Here is a 26,969-nt window from a genome sequence, read left to right as displayed (position 1 = left end):
CACCCTATCTATTCCTCTCAACATCTTATAAACCTCTATCAGGTCGCCTCTCAACATAAGAACATAAGAAATAGGAGCAGGAGTAGGCCATCTAGCCCTTCGAGCCTGCCCCGCCATTCAATAAGATCATGGCTGATCTGTTGTGGCTCAGTTCCACTTTCCCGCCCTCTCCCCATAACCCTTAATCCCCTCTCTTATCAAGAACCCATCAACCCGCTTCTTAAAAATATTTAGCGAGGCAGCCTCCACCACTTCAACGGGCAGAGAATTCCAGAGATTCACCATCCTTTGAGTGAAGAAGTTCCTCCTCAACTCCGTTCTAAACCGCCTCCCCTTTATCTTGAGGCTGTGCCCCCTAGTCCTACTGTCTTTTTTGAGCGGGAAGAGTCTCTCCACCTCTATCCTATCCATCCCATTCATCATCTTATATGTCTCAATGAGATCTCCCCTCATTCTTCTAAACTCTAACGAGTACAAGCCTAGTTTATTCAGCCTCTCCTCATAGCTCAATCCCCTCAACTCCGGTATCAGCCTAGTAAACCTCCTCTGCACTCCCTCCAGGGCCAAAATATCCTTGCGCAGGTGCGGCGCCCAAAACTGCACACAGTACTCCAGCTGCGGCCAACCTTCGTCTCTCCAGGGAGAAGAGGCCTAGCTCCCTCAACCTATCTTCATAAGGCATGCCTTCCAATCCAGGCAACATCCTTGTAAATCTCCTCTGCACCCTCTCAATAGCTTCCACATCCTTCCTGTAGTGAGGCGACCAGAATTGCACACAGTACTCCAAGTGGGGTCTGACAAGGGTCTTATAAAGTTGCAGCATTACCTCCCGACTCCTAAACTCAATCCCTCGATTAATGAAGGCCAGTACACCAAACGCCTTCTTGACCACATCCTCCACCTGCGAGGCCGATTTAAGAGTCCTATGGACCCGGACCCCAAGATGCTTCTGCTCTTCAACACAGCTAAGACTCCTACCCTTGATATTGTATTCCTTCATCCCATTGGTCCTGCCAAAATGGACCACTACACATTTATCCGGGTTGAAGTCCATCTACCACTTCTCTGCCCAGTCTTGCATCCTGTCTATGTCCCGCTGCAACTTCTGACATCCCTCCAGACCATCCACAACACCACCAACCTTCGTATCATCTGCGAACTTACTAACCCATCCCTCCACTTCCTCATCCAGGTCATTTATGAAAATGACAAACAGCAAGGGTCCTAGAGCAGACCCCTGGGGCACTCCACTGGTGACCGACCTCCATGCAGAAAAAGACCCATCCACAACCACTCTCTGCCTTCTGCAGGCAAGCCAGTTCTGGATCCACAAGGCCAAAGCCCCTTGGATCCCATGCCCTCTCACCTTCTCAAGAAGTCTTGCATGGGGGACCTTATCAAACGCCTTGCTGAAGTCCATGTAAACCACCATTCGTCAATGTGTTCAGTCACATTCTCAAAGAACTCAACTAGGCTCGTAAAGCACGACTTGCCCTTGACAAAACCACGTTGACTATTTCTGATCATTCTAAACTTCTCCAAATGCTCATAAATCTTGTTCCTCAGAAGCCTCTCCATCAACTTACCAACCACTGAGGTTAGACTTACCAGTCGGTAATTTCCCGGGCTATCCCTGTTCCCTTTCTTGAAAATAGGAACCACATCCGCAATCCTCCGGAACCTCTCCCGTCTCCATCGACGATGCAAAGATCATCGCCAGGGGCTCTGCAATCACTTCCCTCACCTCCCACAGTAACCTGGGGTACATCCCATCTGGTCCTGGTGACTTATCTATCTTGATAGAATTTAAAAGTTCTAACACATCCTCTTCCTTAACATCCACATACTCAATCTTTTCAGATTGCCGCAAACCTGTAGTACAACCTCCCAGATCACTTTCCACCGTGAATACCAAGGCAAAGTACTCATTAAGCGCCTCTGCCATTTCTTCCGGTTCCACACAGACTTTTCCCCCTTCACCTTTTATAGGTCCTATACCTTCTCTTCTCATCCTTTTACTTTTCACATACTTGTAGAAGGCCTTGGGATTCTCCTTAATCTTACCTGCCGAGGCCTTCTCATGACCCCTTCTGGCTCTCCTAATTTCCTTTTTAAGCTCCTTTCTACAAGCCTTATACTCCTCTAGATCCTTAACATCTCTTAGCTCTCTGAACCTTTTGTACACCTTTCTTTTCTTCCTGACTAGGTTCATCACAACCTTCGTGCACCACGGTTCCCGCAAGGACAGATTAGGCTCAGTCAGCATGGCTTTGTGAGGAGAAAATCATGTCTTATGAATTTGATTGAGTTTTTTTGAAAGGTAACCAAGAAAGTAGATGGGTAGTTCAGTCGACATTGTTTACATGGACTTTGACAAGGTCCCACATGGTAGGTTGCTGCACAAGGTTAAATCTCTGGGGATTTAGGGTGAGGTAGCCAATTGGATAGAAAATTGGCTTGATGACAGAAGACAGAGTGGTTGTAGAGGTTTGTTTTTCAAACTGGAGCCTGTGACCAGCAATGTGTCTCAGGGGTCAGTGCTGGGTCTACTGTTAGTTGTCAGTTATATCAATGATTTGGATGAGAATTTAGGAGGCATGGTTAGAAAGTTTGCAATGACACCAAGATTGGTGGCATAGTGGACATGAAGGAGGTTATCTAAGATTGCAACGGGACCTTGATTAATTGGGCCAGTTTGCTGATGAATGGCAGATGGAGTTTAATTTAGATAAATGCAAGTTGATGCATTTTGATAGATTGAACCAGGACAAGACTTAGTTAATGGTAGGATGTTGGGAGAGTTATAGAACAAAGATCTAGAGGTACACATTCATAGTTCCTTGAAAGTGGAGTCACAGGTAAACAGGATGGTGAAGAAGGCATTCGGCACACCTTGTTTCATTAGTCAGAACATTGATTACAGGAGTTGGGACGTCCTGTTGAAGCTGTACAAGATATTAGTAAGGCCACACTTGGAATACTGTGTGCAGTTCTAGTCACCCTATCATAGAAAGGATACTATTAAACTAGAAAGAGAGCAGAAAAAACTTGCTAGGATGCTACTGGGACTTGATGGTTTGAGTTATGAGAGGGGCTGGACAGACAGGAGCCTTTTCCCCTTGGAGTGCAGCAAGCTTAGGGGTAGTCTTATAGAGGTCTATAAAATAACAAGGGGCATAGATATGGTAGATAGTCATCATCTTTTCCTCTGATTATCCACCCTGCCTACGCCTCTCAATTTTGTAGACCTGTCAGGTGTCCTTTCAGCCTTCGTTTTTCCAGTGAAAACAATCCTAGTTCATTCAATCTCTCCTCATAGCCAACACCCTCAAGGCCAGACAACATTCTGAACCTTCCTTGCATTCTCTCCAAAGCTTCCACGTCCTTCTGGTAGTGTGGTGACCATAAATGCACGCAATCAAATGTGACCTAACCGTGGTTTTATATAGTTGCAACACGATTTCCCAACTCTTGTACTCAATGTCCCAACTGATGAAGGGAAGCACCATTTTGGCCACCTGTGTTGCCAATTTCAGGGAACTATGGATCTACACACCTAGATCCCTCTGTAGGTTAACATTCCTAAGGGTTCTGCCATATAAAATATAATTCACACGTAAATTTGATCCTCCAAAATGCATCACCTTGCACTTGCCAGATTAAACTCCATCTGCCATTTCTGTGTTCAAGTCTCCAACCTATCTATATCTGTTGTATACTCTGATGATCCCCAGCACTATAAGCAACTCCACCAATCTTTGTATAATTCAAACTTACTAAACTTAAGTTTACTTTTACTAATAGACCACCCAGATGTTCTTTCAGATCGTTGAAATCTACAACAAACTACAGAGGTCCCAGCACGGATTCCTGCAGGACACCACTGGCTACAGATCTCCATTCTGAAAATTCATCTGCTAGTCTGTCTTCTATAACCAAGCCAGTTCTGTATCCATCTAGCCAGCCTATCCCAAATCCCATGTGATTTTAGCTTTTGTACAGTCTGCCATGTGGGATCTTGTCAAACATCTTACTAAAGTCCATATAAACTACACCCACAGCCCTTCCCTCATAAATTATCTTTGTCACCACTTCAAGAATCTCAATCAAGTTGGTGAGACATGATCTTCCCCATAGAAAACCATGCTGCCTATCACTAATTAGTTTGTTTATAAAAATTCAAGTTGGTGTTCAAAAAGTGTGGTTAAAATGCAAGAACTTTTATTTTAAATAGCTATTGAATTGCTAAATAGTGAGAAGTTCGCTATTTCTAACAATTTGTTCGTTGATTTTCTGCACGGAAACAATCTTTCTGGAAGAATTTTGACATTGAGCTCAAAGCACGTAAACAAGGATAGCTCAATGGGTCGTAAAATTGATATACAAGGGGTGCATGGCAATACCATGTCTCTTCTCACCTATCTAACTTCACCAAGTTCTAGATGTACTTGGAGATCAGAATCTCAAAATATGCAGAATTACAATTGTGAATCCATATTCTCTAATATATGGGCCAGAATTTTCCAGTCTTCACGTCCCATTGCCACTGCAAGCGAGCAGGACCAGCAAGTCCTGCTGGTGTAAATAGCAGTAAAATTCCATCCATGGTATTTCATTAAGAATTCATGTGAATAATTGCTTAAAACGTTTCCTTCATTAATCAGAATTTAATCTGATAAAAAAAGTGAGCTTACATATCTGAAGATATTATTAAATTTGAAATATAATTCAATCCCTTTGAAAATGGAATATAATGGCTTTACCTGAAGAGATCTCAGTTCAGTTTGCTGCTGTAGTATCTGCATCTGAAAAATATCCAATGTATCCCGAATGCCAGACAACTCTAGCCCAATCTTCTGCAGAATTTTTGTAAGTGAAGGGTCACTACCTAATGACAGAAACATTCATAACTTGCATTAAAAATGGCTTGAAAAGGAGAAGGTAAGGGATCAATGAATGAAGCAGAAAAAAAGGAAAATTCAAGATCAAATAATTTTTTTTCTAAATGAAGGTCAGAGATAAAAATATAGAATCAGCGGTAAGAATTTCAAGACTCTGCAGAAAATAAAAGAAAAAAATGTAGGCAAACAAAAGTTCCATTAAAAAAAAAATCAGGATACTGTGAATAAGATAGTTTAATGCCCAAACCTTTGTTGTATATTCATTTATCTGCATTGCATTATGAGAGACAGTCAACATGGAAGAGAATCTAAAAGTCTTCTATCTGCATGTAAATAATTAAGTGGGCCATAAGTGGAGTGGCAAGTATGAGGGCAGAGTGTAATCTATGCTTCAAGATACAACTCAAGACTAGAATACCTAATGAGTACTTTGTATTTGGTTTACTAAAGAAAAAGATGCTGACAAAATATTGGGAGAAGCAGAGATAGTTGAGGTAATGAATGGGGTGATAATTGAGAGACAGAAGATACTAGGAAAGGTCGGCTATACTTGTGGACAGATTGTCCAGTTGTTTACATGAAATGCTTGCCAGAATCTAGATGCGGGGGTAGATGCCAGAGGGTTGGACAATGGCAAACATGACATTCTTATTCAGGAAAGTGTACAAGGATGGTCCAAGCAATTAGAGGTCAGTTGTTTTATCAATGGTAGATGAAGTTTCTACACATTGATCAGGGAAAAAAATCCTCTCCAAATGTCTGTCACTTGAGTTAATTAGGATAACCAGCATGGACCTAGGAAAGGCAAATATTGACCAGCAAATCCAATTGAATTTTGATGAAATAACAGACAAATGCTACCTTGCCAGTGAGGCCACACAATATAAAAGGATTAACAGGGAATGCAACTGATGCCGTTTGGATAAATTTTAGGAAAGCATTTGACAGTGTAGCATATAAAGGCTAGTTAAAATTGCAGCTCATGAAATTGGCAGGTCAATGACAACTTGGATTTTAAAAATAGTTTAAGGATAGAAAACAATGAGTTGTGGTGAATGTTTTTTTTAAAAAAAACGGAGGATGGTGGACAGTGGTAAAGTTGAAGAAATATTGTTTTTGTTGCTACATACAAATGACTTGAATATTTGCCAATGATAGCAAACTTGGAGCAGTGGCAAACAAAGAGGATGATATGAACTGATTGCAATAGAGCTTAAAATAGGCTAGTAGAATGGGCAGACAAGAAACAGATGGAATTTAATACAGATAATTTGAGATGGATGTATTTTGGCAGAAGGGATAGGGAGAGGCAATATAGACTTAATGGCAGAGTACTAAAGGATGTGAAGACACTTTTGGGTCCTCTGAAGGTGCCAAAGTATAGAGTAAATGGGATCCTGGGCTTCATAAATTGATGTATTGAATACAAAAGCAGGGAAATCATGCCAAATCTTTATAAAGCTCTGATTACACCTAACTTGTCTTTCAGTTTTAGCCACCATACTTTCCACTTTTTCCTAAAGATCCTTTGAGACGGTACAGAGATTTACCAGGGTTCTTCCAGGGAAGAGAGATTCTAACTACAAGGTTAGGTTGAATAAGCCTGGGGTTTTTTTTGGAGCAAAGGAAATTGAGGGGAGATTTGATGTAGCCGTACAACATTATGATAAGTTTAGATAAGATACTCAAAGACACAGATTTAAGAATTGGGTAATAGATGCAGATGGAATTTGAGGATGAAAGTGTTTTTCTTGAATGCACAGAAATTATTGCCCAAGAGATGATGGAAACAGAGGTGAAGGACTTCAAAAAGAAATTGAATGGGCACTTGAAAGAAATAAACTTTGAGTGGTGGAATGGAACAAACTGGATTGGTCATTGGGTCGACTGACTTCCTTCTACGCCATAAATGAATGTATCTCAATTCTATTCCCAATTTTTTGAGGCTTTATTCCAAAAATTATTTTACCCAATATAAAACTATATAGAGACATACGACTATATGGATGCACAACATTACCACTTTCTCAAAGCAATCCACATGTGAAGTGCTTCTAAATAAACTCAGTTTTCAAATTTTATTCATTAAACGTTAATCAGTTGAATAATTGAATATCAGAGAGCTGAGAGTCACTTTCAACTTACACATGTTCTTCAGCTGCATAAATCTTTTGATAGAAGATATCTTCTGGTTCAGTTGAACTGACACATCTTGCAAGTCCACAGACATCATCCTCTACAAAATCAAGAAACTCAGCATCATCTAACAATATTAAAAAAAAACGCAACAGCTTTTAGAAAGCCTAGAGTTGTCTCTAACAGTACTATTGCTCCCAACCCTAGATATATGATCTCCAATTCACTAACCTCAACTCCAGGAGGCACTGTTTCAAATTATTACTTGCTTAACATTAAGATATTGGTATTCAGCATGGCTGCAACGGACTGGTTAACTCCGGTAACGTTTCAAATCCCAGGTCAAAAAAGGCAACCTATTGCACGGAGGGAGGATTCTGATTTACAAAAACTGGTTACTCATTACCTTGTTGGGCAGCCTCATGTGAACACTTCCCTTTGGAAGAGTTTTAAAAAGTTTATTTATTAATGTCACAAGTAGGCTTATATTAACACTGCAATGAAATTACTGTGAAAATCCCCTAGATGCCATTCTCCAGAACCTGTTCGGATACAGACAGAGAATTTAGCATAGCCAATGCACCTAACCAGCACATCTATCATACTGTGGGAGGAAACCAGAGCACCCAGAGGAAACCCACACAAGACGTGAAGAGAATGTGCAGACTCCGCACAGACAGTGACTCAAGCTGGGAATTGGACCTGGAACTCCAAAGCTATGAGGTAGCAGTGCTAACCACTGTACTGCCAAATGGGAACAGTCCCATTACAGCAGGCAATGACAAGTTTTCAAAATATTTGGAAACACAAGACTTTTACAGCAACATCAGCATAAATGATTGGGATGTTACAGGCTGCCTTAAGAACATAAGAACATAAGAAATAGGAGCAGGAGTAGGCCATCTAGCCCTTCGAGCCTGCCCCGCCATTCAATAAGATCATGGCTGATCTGTCGTGGCTCAGTTCCACTTTCCCGCCCTCTCCCCATAACCCTTAATCCCTTCTCTTATCAAAAACCCATCAACCCGCTTCTTAAAAATATTTAGCGAGGCAGCCTCCACCACTTCAACGGGCAGAGAATTCCAGAGATTCACCACCCTTTGAGTGAAGAAGTTCCTCCTCAACTCCGTTCTAAACCGCCTCCCCTTTATCTTGAGGCTGTGCCCCCTAGTCCTACTGTCTTTTTTGAGCGGGAAGAGTCTCTCCACCTCTATCCTATCCATCCCATTCATCATCTTATACGTCTCAATGAGATCTCCCCTCATTCTTCTAAACTCTAACGAGTACAAGCCTAGTTTATTCAGCCTCTCCTCATAGCTCAATCCCCTCAACTCCGGTATCAGCCTAGTAAACCTCCTCTGCACTCCCTCCAGGGCCAAAATATCCTTGCGCAGGTGCGGCGCCCAAAACTGCACACAGTACTCCAGCTGCGGCCTCACCAATGCCCTATACAGCTGCAGCAAGACCTCCCTACTTTTATATTCAATCCCCCTCGCTATGAAGGCCAGCATCCCATTCGCCTTCCTGACCACCTGCTGCACCTGCAAGCTGGGTTTTTGCGACTCATGCACAAGGACCCCGAGGTCCCTCTGCACCGTCGCCTGCTGCAGTTTTTCGCCACGTAAGTAATAGTCCTTCCTACCATTCTTCCTACCAAAGTGGACCACCTCACACTTGCCAACATTAAATTCCATTTGCCATTTCCTGGTCTGATACTCACTCCATATACAGGAGTCAACAGTGGTAAATTTGGATTGCACAGCAAATTTAACAGTAAAAATTCAGCACCTTGCACCAGTCAATTATTTCACAAGGTGCATATTGCTCTCAAGTGGCCTAATTTCACATTGCAGCCATCAGGCTAAAAAATACACAAGGCTTTACACAGGAGATCCTGTGCCACAATCTGAAATATGTAGGCAGATTGTCTGGCTAGAGTAATAAAGATATCTGAATATATTGCTGGCAAGTCCTAAGAAGTCTCACAACACCAGGTTAAAATTCAACAGGTTTATGTGGTATCACGAGCTTCAGAGTGCTGCTCTTTCATCAGGTGACACTCATCTGATGAAGAAACAGTGCTCCAAAAGCTCATGATACTAATTAAACCTGTTGGACTTTAACCCGGTGTTGTGAGACTTCTTACTGCAACATCCCAGTCCAAAGCCGCCATCTCCACATCAGGTCATAATAAGGATTAGGCACTACCTCTGCTTTTCTTTAAGTATTTTCAGTATGTATGTACTCAGTAGGTGCCTGATCATACCATATGAGACTTATTAGATTTGATCGCGATGCAATATCCCTTCAATCAGATCACAAGATATGTAAACAAAATATTTTGGTGGTGTTGAATTTCAACAGTGCAGAATAAAGGATTTTTGTAGTTCCATGATATCACATTAAAGCGCTGTAGGATAAGTATGATGTGGATCAAGTAGGAAAGCTGAATGAAGAGCATACACAAGGTATTTGTAAAAAATTTTAAAAAATCAAGTACGCCAATCCCTTATTCTCTTCCAGCCTGGTCATTTCCCATCTTTATTCATTTTGATCAAAGGGCCAAACCTTGACCATATGCTACCTAGATGTTTTTCCTCCATTTCAGGCAGTCTTGGACTAGGGGTTCCCATGTATTGATGGGGATGTAGCACTTTTTCAAGGAAGTTTTGAAGATATCCTTGAAGTATTTCTTTTGCTCTCCTGGGACTTACTTGATGTCAAAGCTCCGAGTAGAGAGCTTGTGTCTACAGACTCATGCCAGGGCTGTGGATGATGTGGTCCATTCAGTGAAGCTAACAGAGCACGTTGGGATTCGGCGGGGGGGGTGGTTTGGGGTAAGAGGGCCACTGTCTTATAAGGCCAACCCCTTGTACGCTTTAATGAAGAAGTTGACAATGGTTTAGAACTTGGTCTCTAAGTTTGTGCAGCTGCAAATCTCCTCTGCAAACTGTAGCTCAACGTCAAAGGAGGAGACAGCCTTAGATCCAGCCTGCAGGCAGCAGATCTTGAATGGATTCCCATCTGTACTGTCATTTAGTCCATTCCAGCAATGAGATTGCTGAGAGCCCAACGTAAACTGGAGGAACAGCACCTCAACTTCCAATTAGGCACTTTACAGCCTTCCAAACTTAACACTGAGTTTAACAACTTCACAGCATGAACTCTCTCCTCCACCTCCACTCCACTTTCATTTATTTTATTCCTTTTCATCTTATTAATCCATTTTTGTTACTTTATTTTTCTACTTCATCTTGCTTCCCCCAACCCTCTCGGACTATCTGCCACATTCCTACATTCCGCACCTTTGTTCTGCCATTTACACATTGCGATTTCTTAATGAATGCTATCAGCACCACTCCTAGGCTTTATCAACAGTCACATTCCCTTTGTCCTTTAGTCCATGCCATCCCTATTTATTACAGCTCCCCCCACCTCCTCAGTATAAATCTTGTTCTATTTGCCTTGTCTTCAGCTCTAACAAAGGGTCATCCTGGTTCAAAATGTTCGCTCTATTCTGTCTCCACAGACCTGCTGAGATTTTCCAGCATTTTCTGTTTTTGTCTGAGATATCCTTCAGTACCTTGGCCACAAGTTATCCTTCAATCGACATCACAAAAATAAGATTTTCTGGTGATTATAATATTACTGCTTGAGAGATTTTTGTGTGCAAATTGCAGTTACATGTTCTACATTAGAACAATTTCATCATTTCAAAAGCATTTCATTGGCTCACAGCACTTTTGCGACATTTGGTGGTTGTAAAAAGCATTAAATGAGTGAAAGGCATTCTTATTTTACAATCTCATGTTCCATTCCACAATCTTAGGGCTGCAATTCTTTATACATTGGCTGGCTTGTCATTAGGCCCATAGCCCTCATAGCAGACAATGACCTCAAAATATCTTATAAAAGTAAAATATTGCAGATGCTAGAAATATGAAAGTATTATATCCAAATTTGCAGATGACAAAATTGGTGGGAGAGTAGGCTACAAGGAAGATGCAAAGATGCTTCAGCATAATTTGAACAGGTTGGATGAATGAGCATTTGAAGTTTAATGTGGATAAATGAGGTTATCCACTTTTGGTAGCAATAATAGAAATTATTTGAACGGGTGTAAATTGAGAGAGATGAATGCTCAGTGAGACCTTGGTGTCCTCGTGCACTAGTCACTGAAAGTAAGTGTGCAGGCACAACAGGTAGTAAAGAAGGCAATCGTATGTTGACCTTCATATCAAGAGGATTTGATTATAGGAATATGGATGTTGTACTGAAATTGTAAAGGCATTGGTGAGGCCACACCTGGTGTCCTTAGTGCAGTGAAGATTTACCAGACTGATTCATGGGATGGCAAGACTGTCATATGAGGATAGATTAAATCAGTTAGGTATATATTCATTGGCATTTAGAAAAGTGAGAGTGAATCTGATAGAAACATAAAATTTTAAATAGGATTTGACCAGGTAGATTCTGAAAGAATGGTCACGATGGGGGGAAATAATAAACTAACAAAAGTGGATTAATGAAAAGAAGGAATGAAATAAATGAAAATGGAGTGGAGGTGGAGGAGAGTTCATGCTAAATTCTCCTTCCGTATACTTGAATAGGCACTGGATGTGGAAACAAAGGGATTTTCACAGTAACTGCACCGCTGTCTCACAGAACCAGGGACGCAGGTTTGATTCCTAGCTTGGGTCACTGTCTGCAGAGTCAGCACACCACCCTCGCACCGTGTCTGCATGGGTTTTCTCTGGGTGCTCTGGTTTTCCCCCCACCCCCTCAGTCTGAAAGACATGCTGTTTAGGTGCATTGGCTATGCTAAATTCTCCCTTGGTGTACCTGAACAGGCACCAGAGTGTGAAAACAAAGAGATTTTCACATTAATTGCACTGCTGTCTCACAGCATCAGAGACCCAGGTTTGATTCCCAGCTTGGGTCACTGCCTGTGCAGAGTCTGCACATTCCCCCCATGTCTACATGGGTTTCCTCTGGGTGATCCCGTTTGCCCCTTCAGTCTGAAAGTCACGCTGGTTAGGTACATTAGTTATGCTAGATTCTCCTTCCGTGTACCTGAACAGGCGCCAGTGTGGCGACTAGGAGATTTTTCACAGTAACTTCATTAGTGTTAATGCAAGCCTACTTTGGAACACAAACAAAATAAACTAAATTAACAGAATCGGCACGGGTAGCAACCCCCCCGCCATTCATTCACTCACAGCCTGAGGCTCCCACAGACCAAGAGGCCGCAAAGCTCACCTCAGGCCGCGACTATTCAAATTACTCGCAGCGAATGTTTTTAAATCACAAGGTTAGTTTATTCAAGAGTCCCAGAATTAATATGAACCATTAAACAAATTACCAGCTCATGCAGTTACTAATTTCTGTCTGAGGTCAGCAGTAAACCCTCTCTATGGAGACGTCTTATATTTAAAGCCGCTCCGGTAACGGCTCCGCCTGTTTGAAATTCCCGCCCATTCGCGAGATGTCTCGCGATGCCATGTGAATGAAATCACGCTTCACCGGCGAAAACGGACTTTAAATAAAAACCGAATAATCCGCTAGTTAATACTAAAATTAATTACAAAGTGAAATATTAGAAACGAATTGAACCCCGGATTTTTGTTTTAAGCGGACAGTGATTGAAATACAATCCGGCCTGGTCCCGTCGCTATGGCGACGCGGCGGCATCTCCCGGGAAACCTGCGGACGGCGTGTGTGTTCGGCTGTTGCTATGGTGACCGGACCCGCCGCTGTCACCGGACCCGGTGTTGGGGTTAGTGCTGAGCGTGGGGTTAGAGCTGCTGGGCTCTGACAAATCCCCTACTGATCCCTCTTTGACAGAGTGCGAGAAACTGACAATGGCTGCTAAATGTCAAAAAAGTAATTGCGGCAGGGAGGTGAAAGGCCCAACTCCCTGCTCTGTGGGTTTGGTAAGTAACAGATTCGGGTAACCTAGAGAGAGGGAGAGAGGGGAAGGGAGACATGCACTCTGTCAATCAGAGAAGGAATAAACGTTGTTGGGATTTGGTGTAGAAGGGTAGGGGAGGCTGGTGTTAGGCATCAGGGTGACACGGTGGCATAGTGGCTGGCATTGCTGCCTCACTGCGCCAAGGACCCGGGTTCGATTCCCAAGTTGGGTCACTGTCTGTGCAGAGTCTGCATGTCCTGATCATGTCTGGGTTTCCTCCGGGTGCTTTGATTTCCTCCCACAGTCCGAAAGACGTGCTGGTTAGGTGCATTGGCCGTGCTAAATTCTCCCTGTGTACCCAAACAGGTGCTGGAGTGTGGCGATTAGGAGATTTTCACAGTAACTTCATTGCAGTGTTAATGCAAGCCTACTTGTGACACAAGTACATAAATTTTACAACTTTTAGCCAATTGAGCCTGTTTCTGTGCAGAACATTGTATGTAAGTGGCATATTATGATCGAGTGAGAGAAAGGCAATTTCAAATCTTCTATCTACTCACTATCATCATTAAATGGAATTTTCTTTTAAATTGTCTTTATATGGGCAGTGGCATGTTTTCCAAAACCTCAGTTTATGTTTTTTTAAGTTTTTAAAGTTTATAAGAACGTAAGAAATAGGAGCAGGAGTAGGCCATCTAGCCTTCGAGCCTGCCCCGCCATTCAATAAGATCATGGCTGATCGGAAGTGGATCAGTTCCACTTTCCTGCTTTCTCCCCATAACCCTTAATTCCCCTGTCTATCAGAAACCTACCCACCTGTGACTTAAATATATTCAGCAAGGTAGGCTCCACCACTTCAATGGGCAGAGAATTCCAGAGATTCACCACCCTTTGAGTGAAGAAGTTCCTCCTCAACTCTAGTGTCACAAATAGGCTTACATTAACATTGCAATGAAGTTACTGTGAAAATCTCTTAGTTGCCAGCGTCTGTTCAGGTATACTGAGGGAGAATTTAGCATGGCCAATGCACCTAACCAGCACATCTTTCAGACTGTGGGAGTTATTCGCAGCAAACATTTTTACATAATAAAGTTAATTTATTCACACATTCATACAGCAGGTGATGGGACAGGGGTGATCATAACCACACACACACACACACACACACAAATATACAATAATGGATAGAAAACAGACTATGAATAACTTAACAGTAAAATAATCACTTTAATGAATATTGGTTCATGTGATTTCCAGAATTCAAAAATATCAAAGTCCAAAGGTTGGAGTCTTCCTGCTAAGAAAATTTCCAGTGAGTTCCAAGCTGAATATAGTAGTGTAGAGTTTCTTTAAAATGGACGATGAAATTGCTTTGTATAGACTTAACTTGGTAGACACCATCAGAAACTTTGGGATGAATTTTACCATCATGCCCACTTCGGGAATTGGAGCTGGCGAGGGGCGGATCATGGAAAGATCCACTGACCTCAGACGGGATTTTCCGGTTTCAGGGTGAGCACAGCCAAAAAATCCCACCCTTTCAGTTAAACGGACAACTGCTTTGTCAACCTGCAGTCTTGCTGTTAAATCTTGCAGATTGGAGATACATTAGCAGAATGACTTATGAGTCTCAAAATGTAATATTAGAAGTGTTCCAAAGGCCAGAAAGTTGGAGCATTAATGAGGCAATTGCAAGTTAATGAGCAGTTTATTTATTATTTATTTATTAGTGTCACAAGTAGGCTTAAATTAACACTGCAATGAAGTAACTGTGAAAACCCTCTAGTCGCCATATTGCGGCGCCTGTTCAGGTACACTGAGGGAGAATTTAGCATGCCTAATGCAGCTAAACAGCACACCTTTCAGACTGTGGGAGGAAACCAGAGCAGCTGGAGGAAACACGCACAGGCATGGAGAGAATATGCAAAAACCATGCAAACAGTTACCCAAGCTGGGAATTGAACCCAGGTCCTGGGAGTTGTGACGTAGCAGTGCTAACCACTATGCTAGCATCCTCCCTGCTGTGTTATCGTGCTGCCGTACTGCGCTACCCTGCCCTATGGCAGTGATCAAATCCATTATCTTCTTTATGAGATAAATGGTGGTTCATAGCACCTCTGCCTTTGTTATAGTTTCGACTGGGGAAACTGACCATCTACTAATTCCTGGTTTCTTTTTCATAATGTCCTCATAAAGGAGGTGTGAGATTCCACACCGATGAGGGTTGCTTTTGTTTTGTCGTTGCTGTTGTGAAATTTCCAGGAGCTGTGTACAATCCTGTGGATCATGTGACTTGTGGCAGCTACCTTTTGAATCAGTAGATTTCAGTTTAAGTAATCTTTGATCTTAAACAATTTACAATTCATTTCATGAGGGACAACACAGACAATCTGAAAACATGTTCCCAAGAACTTGCCCCCTAATATGGATCCAATGACATCGCCTTTTCTGATTTTTTTTCTGGCCTTTCATTAGATGTGAACATCACTAGTAAGTCAGTACTTATTGCTCATTGCTAATTGCCCTTGAGAAAATACTGGTGATCTGCTGCAGTCCATGTGGTGTCAGTACATCCACAGGTCATGTTAGGGAGTGAATTTCAAGAATTTTAACTTGGTATCAGTAAAGGAAAGTTAATAGGAAAGTCAGTTTGAAAGAAGAATTGTGTTTGGATTAGAAGGAGATGGTGGTGATCCCACTGTAAATTGATGATGGAGAGAGTGAATGTTTGTGAATGGGATTCCAGTCAACTGGCCTGTTTTGGCCTGGATGTTTCAAACTTGTTCAGTGCTGTTGAAGTGGCACTCATCCATAAAGGATTGTGTATCTGTGGAATTCCCTGCCCAGTGAAGCAGTTGAGGCTACCACATTATATGTTTTTAAGGCAAGGATAGATACATTTTTGAACAGTAAAGGAATTAAGGGTTATGGTGAGCGGGCAGGTAAGAGGAGCTGAGTCCACAAAAAGATCAGCCATGATCTAATTGAATGGTGGAGCAGGCTCGAGGGGCCAGATGGCCTACTTCTGCTCCTAGTTCTTATATTCTTATATACAAGTGGAATGGATTCCATCACACTTGTGGGAGTGGTGTACAGACACCCTAGTTGTAACTAAACAATACGACAGAGATTAATGGAAAGGTATGGTGATAATCGCCAGGGATTTTAATCTACATATAGACTGAAAAAAAATTCAGAAGGGCAAAAATAGCCTAGATGAAAAATTAATAGAAGCCTTTGAAATAGTTTCTTAGAATAGCACATTCTGAAGTCAACCAAACTACCTATGATGGAATGTCACATTCAGTTTGAGGGAGAGAAGAGTGGATCCAAGATGAGTATTTTAAATATAAGGGCAATTATGAGAGCACAGAAGCAGAGTTAACTAAAGTAAACTGACAAATTAGTTTAAGGGGATAGATCAATATAGATGTAGAAGTATACATTTAGTGGAATATTTAAGAATACATAGAATGAATACATTCCAACGAGAAAGAAAAATTCCAAGGAGAGGGCCTACTATCTGTGTTTGATTTTAAAAAATTAAAGATATTATCAAACACAAAGAAAAAGGATATCATTCTGCAAAGATGGATGGCAGGTCAGGAGATTGGATGGAATATTAAAAAATGGCAATGGATGACTTAAAGATTAATAAAGAGGTAAAAACTAAAGTATAAGAGAAAGCTAGATAGTAAGAGTTTGAGCATCAATTCAATGAGTCTGGGGAATTCATAATCGAAAATAAGGAGGTGACAGATGAATTTAACAGATATTTTGCATCGGTCTTTGTAAGAAGCTGTGAATAACATCCCTTAAATAATTGTTAATCAGGAAAGGAAAGAATAGAGAAACGTAAGAAAACTACAATCACCAGTAAAGCGGTAATGAGCAAATAGTTGGAATTGTGAACTGGAAAGATCCAGGTCCTGATGGACTTTATCCTAGAGTCTTAAAAAAGTGACGAGGAAAACAGTTGATGTGCTTTTAATTTTCCAAAGTTCCCTAGATTCTGGAAATGTCCCATTAGATTGGAAATAGTGCATGCAACTAATTTATTCAAAAAGGGAGGAAAACAGAAAGCTACAACATCTGTCATAGGGAAAATTTTAGAAGCTGTTATTAAAGTTTTATAGCAGGACACTTGGAAAAATTCAGGGTAGTCAGGCAGTGCCAACATGGTTTTGTGAAAAAGGCAAATCAAGAAGTCACATGTGCAGTGGATAAAGGAGAACCAGTTGATGTATTGTACTTAAATTTCCAGAAGGCATTTGATAAGTTTCCATGTCCAAGGTTATCGTGGAAAGTAAAAGCTTGTTATCTACAACACAACATATTGCCATGGTTAGAAGATTGATTAGTTATAAATATTGGAAATATTGGGTCTTTCCAGTTCACAATTCCAACTATTTGCTCATTACCGCTTTACTGGTGATTGTAGTTTTCTTAAGTTCCTCTATTCTTTCCCTTCCTGGTTAACAATTATTTAAGGGATGTTATTCCCATCTTCTTATGAAGACCGATGCAAAATAGCTGTTCAATTTATCTGTCACCTCCTTATTTTCCGTTATGAATTCCCCAGACTTATTGAATTGATGCTCAAACTCTTACTATCTAGCTTTCTCTTATATTTTAGTTTTTACCACTTTATTAATCTTTAAGTCATCCATTGCCTTTTTTTAGTATTCCATCCAATCCCCTGACCTGCCATCCATCTTTGCAGAATGATATCCTTTTTCTTTACGTTTGATAACATCTTTAATTTTTTAAAATCAAACACAGATAGTAGGCCCTTTCCTTGGAATTTTGCTTTCTCATTGGAATGTATTCATTCTATGTATTCTTAAATATTCCACTAAATGTATACTTCTGCATCTATATTGATCTGTTTTCCTGATTGGCAAGATATAACGAGTAGTGTGCAGCTGTAATCAGTGCTGGGGCCTCAACATTTTACAATTCATGTTAATGACTTAGATGAAAGGACCAAAGGTGTGGTTGTTAAATTTACTGATGATACAAAGATAGGCAGGAAACCAAGTTGTGAAGAGAATGTAGCGACTCCACAAAGGGGACCCATGCACCCTGGACATCCTCTCTTCCACCTTCTGTTGGGAAAAAAATGCAAAAGTCTGAGGACAGGTACCAACTGACTCAAGAACAGCTTCTTCCCTGCTGCCATCAGAATTTTGAATGAACTTGCTTCGCACTAAGTTGATCTTCTCTATATCCTAGCTATGACTGTGACACTACGTTCTGCACTTTCTTCTTTCCTTCTCTATGAATGATTTTCTTTGTATAGCATGCAAGAAACAATACTTTTCCCTATGTACTAATACATGTGACAATAATAAGTCAAATCAAATAAATCAAACCAAATCAAATGAAAAACATGTGACTCCAGAGCCATGGCAATGTGGTTGACTCTCAACTGCCCTCTGAAATGACCTAGCAAGCCACTCAATTCAAGAGCAACTAGGGTTGGGCAATAAATGCTGGTCAGTCAGCGATGTCCATGTCCAAAGAATGAATACATGAAAAGATCCTGCTTCTTTTGGATGCTCTCCCATCTGACTAGGGCAACTTGGGAGGAGCTTACCAGGGTAGTTAATGCCCTTGACGTCAATTTAAAAAAAAAGTCTCCCATGCAGGAAAAGGATGAATGATCTGCTGTGCTTTGCCCTGCTAAGGTAAATCTATGATGTGGAGATGTTGGCGTTAGCCAGGGGTAGGCACAATAAGAAGCCTCACAACACCAGGTTAAAGTCCAACAGATTTGTTTGGTAGCACAAGCTTTCAGAATGCTACCCCTTCATCAGGTGAGTTTTTCCTGAATATTTACACATACCTGATGAAGAGGCAGCCCTCTGAATGCTCGTGCTACTAAATAAACTGTTGATCTTTAACCTGGTGTTGTGAGACTTCTTACAGGGTAAATCAATACTCATAAAGGCATCAAGATGTTTAAGGGTGCAAGTGTATGTCACACGTAACTGGCAGATAGGACATAACACTGGATCTGTGGCAGGCACTTTTAAGCTCTCCATCTCCTATTAATTGCAGGACTAATGACTTTTTAATCACTTACGGGGAAGGGCTCAGCAGACAATAGCTATGCATGCTTCTGAATATTTGATTCACCGAGTGCCCTTACATTCAATCATTCTGTCTTTCTGCTGGACAAGATTGTATATAACAAGTCTGAACTGGTCAAGACAGTCTCTTGACAATCGGAGAGGACTGTTGGAGACCAGGCAGCTGCTGAGCCCGAAACAGACCATGAGCCACTAACCCCTGCCCTTTAAGGGACCTTTTAGTGATGTGGAGATAGGCAGGGAATCATCACGAAGAGTTGCCATAGGCTGTTTGCAGAGTGGACCAAAGGCTGGAGGAGCCTGTCCACATTCTGTATGCTGTCTTGGCTCCAGCATGTTAGCTCTTGGCTGTCTCCATGGAAAGGGACAACCACCTTGGAGACTTATGTCCAACAGAACCCACAGTTTCTGTTGTGTGTGCTTGAGGTCCTGCACTCCATCTCACTAGCCATGGGTGCAGAGCAGCAATGGCTAGGCACATGTAGAACATGGCACACCAACCTCATTTCAAGTGCCCTTCTTCTGAAGAAGTCAGGGAGGTGCCATCAGACACCCACAGCATGCTAATGCATTTACATCATCAGGCCGTCCGATTGGGGCGCGGACCGGATCCGCACCCAAATCGGGTGTCAGTAAAGGCGCGATCTGCTCGGTTTTGGGTGCAGATCGCATTACAGGCCCGACACCCGAATTTACTGCGATTGAATTTTTGGTAAAATCGGGCCCAGAGGATGGTGAGTGTCAGGAACAAGCTGCCAGAGGCCATAGTAGAGGCAGGTACAATTTTGTCTTTAAAAAAGCATTTAGATAGTTACATGGATACGATGGGTATAGAGGGATATGGGCCAAATGCTAGCAATTAGAATTAGCTTAGGAGTTTTAAAAAAGAAAGAACAGCATGAACAGGTTGGGCCGAAGGACCTGTCTCCATGCTATACACCTCTATGACTCTATGACCTAAACGTGGAGGCTGATGGAAGTCCCATCACATTCCTTTATTTGGCCTCAACAGGCTCTTAAAAGTTGCATCAGCTCCATCCTGGGTGCGGATGAGTAGCCTTGTTGTACAGTCACCCTACCTCCTCTATATTGGTTGGAACTGGGAAACTCAGCTGGCCAGCGGGGCTATTTTTTGGTTCCTATTCACCTTGGTTTCTAGCTGCTGTGAGTCCAAAATCCTGCCTCAGGAGTTTGCAGAATAGATTGTTCTCTGTGCCTTCGTTATGTCCGATGTTGAGGTCGATGCCAGGTTTCTCCAGTTTTACTCTTGCTACAGTTTTTTGCAGAATATTGATATAACTAAATGGCTCACTCCGTTATTTTGAAGAGCATCAAAGAGTTGACAATACTGCTCAAGGTCTGCAGTCACATGTGACCAAGCCAGGATAAAGGTGGCAGATTACCTTCCCTAAAGTCCTGGAGTGAATCAAATAAGTTTTTATGACAATCCAGTAGTTTCATGGATACTGTTACTGAGTCTCGCTTTTTATCCTATATTGATTTAATTTAATTAACTGAATTTAAATTCCCCTACTGCTTGATGGACTTGGAACTTTTCTCCAGATCAAAAGTCCAGGCCTTTGAATTACTGATTGTACTGTTGTGCTGTTGTAATAGTTGATATCCCAGGGTAATGGCTAGCAGAGTCAGGGAGATCCAAATTGAGAAGGTAAGCAGAAAGCTCCAATCTAAGAACATAAGAAATAGGAGCAGGAGTAGGGCAACCAACCCTTCGAGCCTGCCCCGCCACTCAGTAAGATCATGGCTGATCTGTCGTGGCTCAGTTCTACATTCCCGCCCTCTCCCCATAACCCTTAATCCCCTCTCTCATCAAAAACCCATCAACCCGCGTCTTAAAAATATTTAGCGAGGCAGCCTCCACCACTTCAACGGGCAGAGAATTCCAGAGATTCACCACCCTTTGAGTGAAGAAGTTCCTCCTCAACTCTGTTCTAAACCGCCCCCCCTTTATCTTGAGGCTATGCCCCCTAGTCCTACTATCCTTTCTGAGCGGGAAGAGTCTCTCCACCTCTATCCTATCCATCCCATTCATCATCTTATACGTCTCAATGAGATCTCCCCTCATTCTTCTAAACTCTAACGAGTACAAGCCTAATCTATTCAGCCTCTCCGCATAGCTCAACCCCCTCAACTCCGGCATCAGCCTAGTAAACCTCCTCTGCACTCCCTCCAAGACTAAAATATCCTTGTGTAAGTACGGCGCCCAAAACTGCACACAGTACTCCAGCTGCGGCCTCACCAATGCCCTATACAGCCGCAGCAAGACCGCCCTACTTTTATATTCAATCCCCCTCGCGATGAAGGCCAGCATCCCATTCACCTTCCTGACCACCTGCTGCACCTGCAAGCTGGGTTTTTGCGACTCGTGCACAAGGACCCCGAGGTCCCTCTGCACCGTCGCCTGCTGCAGTTTTTCTCCACGTAAGTAATAATCCTTCCTACCATTATTCCTACCAAAGTGGACCACCTCGCACTTGCCAACATTAAATTCCATTTGCCAGTTCCTGGCCCATTCGCCCAGCCTATCTAGATCCTTCTGTAGACTCTCCCCACCCTCCGCACAATTTGCCTTTCCACCAATTTTGGTGTCATCAGCAAATTTCGACACCCTACACTCGGTTCCCTCCTCCAGATCATCTATATAAATGGTAAATAGCTGAGGCCCCAGCACCGACCCCTGGGGCACTCTACTAGTCACTCCACTAGTCATCTAGAATGGCAAACAGTGTGTCATGTAAATTGACATAGCATAATAGCTTCAGATTTTATCAGCAGAGATAACAAACAGGACTGGATTTAAAGCCAGACCTTCAGTCATTCAAAGTTGTGCCACTAATTGGGCGGCACAGTAGCACTGCTGTTTCACAGCTCCAGGGACCTGGGTTCAATTCCCAGCTTGGGTCACTGTCAGTGTGGAGTTTGCACATTCTCCTTGTGTCTGCGTGGGTTTCCTCCAGGTACTCCAGTTTTCTCCCACAGTCCAAAGATGCGTGGGTTAGGTTGATTGGCCATGCTAAAAAATTGCCCCTTAGTGTCCTGGGATGTGTAGGTTAGAGGGATTAATGGATAAAATATGTGGGGGGAGGGCCTGGGTGGGATTGTGTTCGGTGCAGACTCGATGGGCCAAAGGGCCTCTTTCTGCACTGTAGGGTTCTATGATATGATTTTTTGGTGGTGGGAGGTAATTGTAAGGTAACTCTGTGATAATTTTTCTAATTTTATAATTTTTTTTCTTTTTGCAGGTAGCAAAATCTCATGGTAGCACCATAAACACAGATGTGATGAAGGAGTTCAAACGGGATTTAATTGCCAAAGAATACGCAAAGTTTGTACGCGCTCGCAAAGTGATTGAAAATCAGAATTATATTTCACTACAAGAAGAGCAAATGCAATTAAAGGGCAACATTAGGTATATGGTCCGAAGGGCTATGGAGTTTTACGAAGAAGACATAATACAAAGGAGAGAAAGGTAAACAAAATTATAGAGGTGCTGAATGGATTTTGAAGTTAAAATTAAACCACGGATTAATCAGTAGAATTTTTATTTGTGTATGTAAGAGAGACAGACATGCCTAATGGGTGCTGATGAAATGTCACAGTCCTGAAACCATCTCTTTCCTCACAATGATAGGGTGGGATATTATGATCCCGCTCATCCCAAAACAGTAAAATTCCACCCAAGGCCAACAGAACTTCCCATTGTCCGCCCCTCGCCTGCTCCAAGTTGCGTGGCAGACGGAATAGTAAAAGTTTGGTTGCAATACATACTGATTACTTCCAGTATTTTCGGTTTTTATTTCGGGATTCCACCATCTTCAATATTTTGTTTTTGTTTGGATAATGGCAACTTATGCTAATTTGTAAAAAAACCTCCTTGAAATATAAATATATGAGCCTATGACATTTTAAAAGAATACTTTATTGTGTCAAAGAACAAAGAACAAGATCAGCCCGGGAAACAGGCCCTTCAGCCCAACGAGCCCGCACCGCCATCTCAACACCACCAGTCCCCCTCTCCACCCACGACCCCTGTCTAATGTCTTATGGCCATCCAGATTGAGGGAATCTGATTTAGGGACAATTTATTCCTGCCAATCAGCCTAACAGCACATCTTTGGGGTGTGGGAGGAAACCGGAGCACCCGGAGGAAACCCACGCAAGCACGGGGAGAATGCGCAAACTCCCACAGACACCGGCTCAAATCCATGTGTCTGCACAGCAATCAATGATAGTCACTGAGCTGTCGTCTTGCCCAGTATCTGGTCCGGTTTAGGCACACACTAACGACATGAAGCACTAGGCCAATCTCGAACAACCAAGAGCAGCCCCAGTACGACCCATCGTGTGTATGCCCCTCATTGGACACGAGGCGGACCAACTTAAAACCTGTGAATGAAAAGAGAAAAAACATTATTATCATACCATATCCAATTACATTACCAGGGACGCCCCAATGCTAATGACCCTTATTTAAAACAATCTCCGACATCCACCCATCTCCAACCCAGTCATGTGCCTGTCTAAGTTACTCTTAAATGACTCTAGCGTGTTTGCCTCCACCACCTTACTTGGCAGAGCATTCCATACCCCCACTACCCTCTGTGTGAAAAACCTCCCTCTAATATCTGTGTTGTACCTCTCCCCCCTCACCTTAAGTCCATGGCCCCTTGTCCTATGTGTCTCTATCATAGGAAATAGCTTACCTCTGTTTACTCTATCTATACCCTTTATAATCTTATATACCTCTATTAGATTCCCCCTCAGTCGGCGTCTTTCAAGGGAAAAGAGCCCCAATTTCTTCAATCTTTCCTCATACCCCAGTCCTTCCATACCAGGCAACTTCCTGGTAAACCTCCTCTGCACTCTCTCCAGAGTCTCCACGTCCTTCCGGTAGTAAGGCAACCAGAACTGGACGCAGTACTCCAAATGCGGCCTAACCAACGTTCTGTACAACTGCAACATTAGACTCCAGCTCTTATATTCAATACCCCTTCCTATAAAGGCTAACATACCATAGGCCTTCTTCACCACACTCTCCACTTGCACTGCCACCTTCAAAGACTTGTGCACTTGCACCCCCAGGTCTCGCTGCGATTCATAAGAACATAAGAACATAAATAGGAGCAGGAGTAGGCCATCTAGCCCTTCGAGCCTGCCCCGCCATTCAATAAGATCATGGCTGATCTGTCGTGGCTCAGTTCCACTTTCCCGCCCTCTCCCCATAACCCTTAATCCCCTCTCTTATCAAAAACCCATCAACCCGTGTCTTAAAAATATTTAGCGAGGCAGCCTCCACCACTTCAACGGGCAGAGAATTCCAGAGATTCACCACCCTTTGAGTGAAGAAGTTCCTCCTCAACTCTGTTCTAAACCGCCCCCCCTTTATCTTGAGGCTGTGCCCCCTAGTCCTACTGTCTTTTTTGAGCGGGAAGAGTCTCTCCACCTCTATCCTATCCATCCCATTCATCATCTTATATGTCTCAATGAGATCTCCCCTCATTCTTCTAAACTCTAACGAGTACAAGCCTAGTTTATTCAGCCTCTCCTCATAGTTCAACCCCCTCAACTCCGGTATCAGCCTAGTAAACCTCCTCTGCACTCCCTCCAAGGCCAAAATATCTTTGCGCAGGTGCGGCGCCCAAAACTGCACACAGTACTCCAGCTGCGGCCTCACCAATGCCCTATACAGCTGCAGCAAGACCTCCCTACTTTTATATTCAATCCCCCTCGCTATGAAGGCCAGCATCCCATTCGCCTTCCTGACCACATGCTGCACCTGCAAGCTGGGTTTTTGCGACTCATGCACAAGGACCCCGAGGTCCCTCTGCACTGTCGCCTGCTGCAGTTTTTCGCCACGTAAGTAATAGTCCTTCCTACCATTATTCCTACCGAAGTGGACCACCTCACACTTGCCAACATTAAATTCCATTTGCCATTTCCTGGCCCATTCATCCAGCCTATCTAGATCCTTCTGCAGACTCTCCACAACCTCCGCACAATTTGCCGTTCCCCCAATCTTGGTGTCATCAGCAAATTTCGACACCCTACACTCGGTTCCCTCCTCCAGATCATCTATATAAATGGTAAATAGCTGAGGCCCCAGCACCGACCCCTGGGGCACTCCACTAGTCACCATCCGCCAATCCGAATAGCACCCGTTGACCCCCACTCTCTGCCTCCTATTTGACAACCAATCCTCTGTCCACGCTAACACCCTACCCCCAACTCCATGTCCCTCGACCTTCTGCAATAACCTCTTGTGAGGTACTTTGTCAAACACCTTCTGAAAATCCAGAAAGACCACATCCACCGGCTCTCCTCTATCCACCACCCTAGACACATCCTCATAGAACTCCAGTAAATTTGTCAGACACGACTTCCCTTCAATGAAACCGTGCTGCGTCTGCTCTATCAAGCAATTGCCTTCAAGATGCCTCGCAATTTCCTCCTTAATGACAGATTCTAACATTTTACCTACCACAGACGTTAAACTAACCGGCCTATAATTCCCCGCCTTTTGCCTGGCACCCTTCTTAAACAACGGTGTAACATTAGCCGTTTTCCAATCCTCCGGCACTTCCCCGGAATCCAGCGACGTCTGGAAAATAACCACCAAGGCATCCACTATCACCTCCGCCATTTCTTTCAGAACCCTCGGATGCATTCCACCCGGTCCTGGGGACTTGTCCACAATCAGCCCCTCCAGTCTGCCGAGCACCACCTCTCTAGTAACAGTAATGTCATCGAGACCCTCCAGTCCTACCACCTTTCCATCACTAACACCCGGCAAATTATTCACGTCCTCCTCTGTGAAGACAGAAACAAAAAAGTTATTCAATACCTTAGCCATATCCCCATCCCCTACCACTAGGTCCCCTTTCTCATCCTCTAAAGGACCAACGTTCACCCTAGCCAGCCTCTTCCTTTTTATATATTTATAAAAACTCTTGCTATCCTTTTTTATATTAAGCGCTAGCCCAGCTTCATAGTTTCTCCTACCCTTCTTTATCAACTTCTTTGTCAATCTTTGTTGACATTTAAACCTCTCCCAATCTTCTTCTCGCCCACTACTCTTAGCTACTCTAAATTCCTCCGCTTTTAATTTAACACTTTCCTTCACCTCCTTCGTTATCCACGACTTATTACCTCTCCTCCTACTGTCCTTTTCGACCATCGGAATAAATTTCCGCTGAGCACCAAGAAAGATCTCCTTAAAGATCCTCCACTGCTCCTCAGCAGACCCTCCCTCCAACGCGCTCCCCCAGTCAACATTCGCCAATTCTTCTCTCATCCTACCGTACTCCCCTCTATTCAAACAAAGTACGCGTGTCCGGGAACCCACTTTCTCCTCCTCCATCTGCACCAGAAACTCCACCATACAATGATCACTCTCCCCAAGAGGATCCTTCACCGCAAGGTCCCTAATTCTACCCGCCTCATTACATAATACCAGATCCAAGATAGCTCGCTCCCTCGTCGGCTCCAACACACACTGTTCCAGGAAACTATCCCGGCAGCATTCCAAGAACTCCTCCTTGAGCCCACCGCGTCCAACATGGGTCGACCAATCAATATGCAGATTGAAATCCCCCATAACTACGGCCGTCCCATTCCTGCACGCCGCACTTATTTGCACGTTAACAGCCCGCCCCACCTCCAGATCATTATTCGGGGGCCTATAGACGACACCCACCAGCGTCTTCCTCTCTTTGCTGTTCCTAATCTCCACCCACAACGATTCCACGTTCTGCTCCTTGGCTCCAATATCATCCCTTGCTACCACCTTGATGCTATCCTTAATCAGCAGAGCTACGCTCCCCCCTTTTCCCTCCTGCCTATCCTTCCTAAACACTTGATAGCCCTGTACATTCAGCTCCCAGTCCCTGTCACCTTGCAGCCACGTCT

General features: G+C 43.1%; 2 protein-coding genes across 3 annotated transcripts in view; one reads left to right on the top strand and one right to left on the bottom strand.

Moving 5' to 3' along the window:
• The window catches only part of ska1 (spindle and kinetochore associated complex subunit 1), a 36,291-nt gene extending 23,805 nt beyond the window's left edge, over window positions 1–12,486 (bottom strand). Inside the window, exons 1-3 of one of the 2 annotated variants that reach the window (XM_080197542.1) lie at window positions 12,400–12,486; window positions 7,047–7,137; window positions 4,764–4,888 (exon numbers count right to left, since the gene is read on the bottom strand). In XM_080197542.1, coding sequence (XP_080053668.1) covers window positions 4,764–4,888; window positions 7,047–7,134 — 213 coding nt within the window. In that variant the 5' untranslated portion in view covers window positions 7,135–7,137; window positions 12,400–12,486. Of the gene's footprint in view, window positions 1–4,763; window positions 4,889–7,046; window positions 7,138–12,252; window positions 12,292–12,399 lie in introns of those variants that run through there. The other variant, XM_080197551.1, reaches the window with a different exon arrangement.
• Window positions 12,487–12,784: 298 nt separating this feature from the next.
• Window positions 12,785–26,969, top strand: part of cfap53 (cilia and flagella associated protein 53) — a 46,864-nt gene continuing 32,679 nt past the window's right edge. Inside the window, exons 1-2 of the mRNA XM_080197530.1 lie at window positions 12,785–12,970; window positions 22,307–22,533. Coding sequence (XP_080053656.1) covers window positions 12,899–12,970; window positions 22,307–22,533 — 299 coding nt within the window. The 5' untranslated portion in view covers window positions 12,785–12,898. The remainder of the gene's footprint in view (window positions 12,971–22,306; window positions 22,534–26,969) is intronic.

Source organism: Carcharhinus amblyrhynchos, chromosome 1, assembly GCF_965287045.1.
Source record: "Carcharhinus amblyrhynchos chromosome 1, sCarAmb.v2.hapA, whole genome shotgun sequence".
NCBI classification, from domain to species: domain Eukaryota; kingdom Metazoa; phylum Chordata; class Chondrichthyes; order Carcharhiniformes; family Carcharhinidae; genus Carcharhinus; species Carcharhinus amblyrhynchos.
This window is presented reverse-complemented; position numbering and strand designations above follow the sequence as displayed.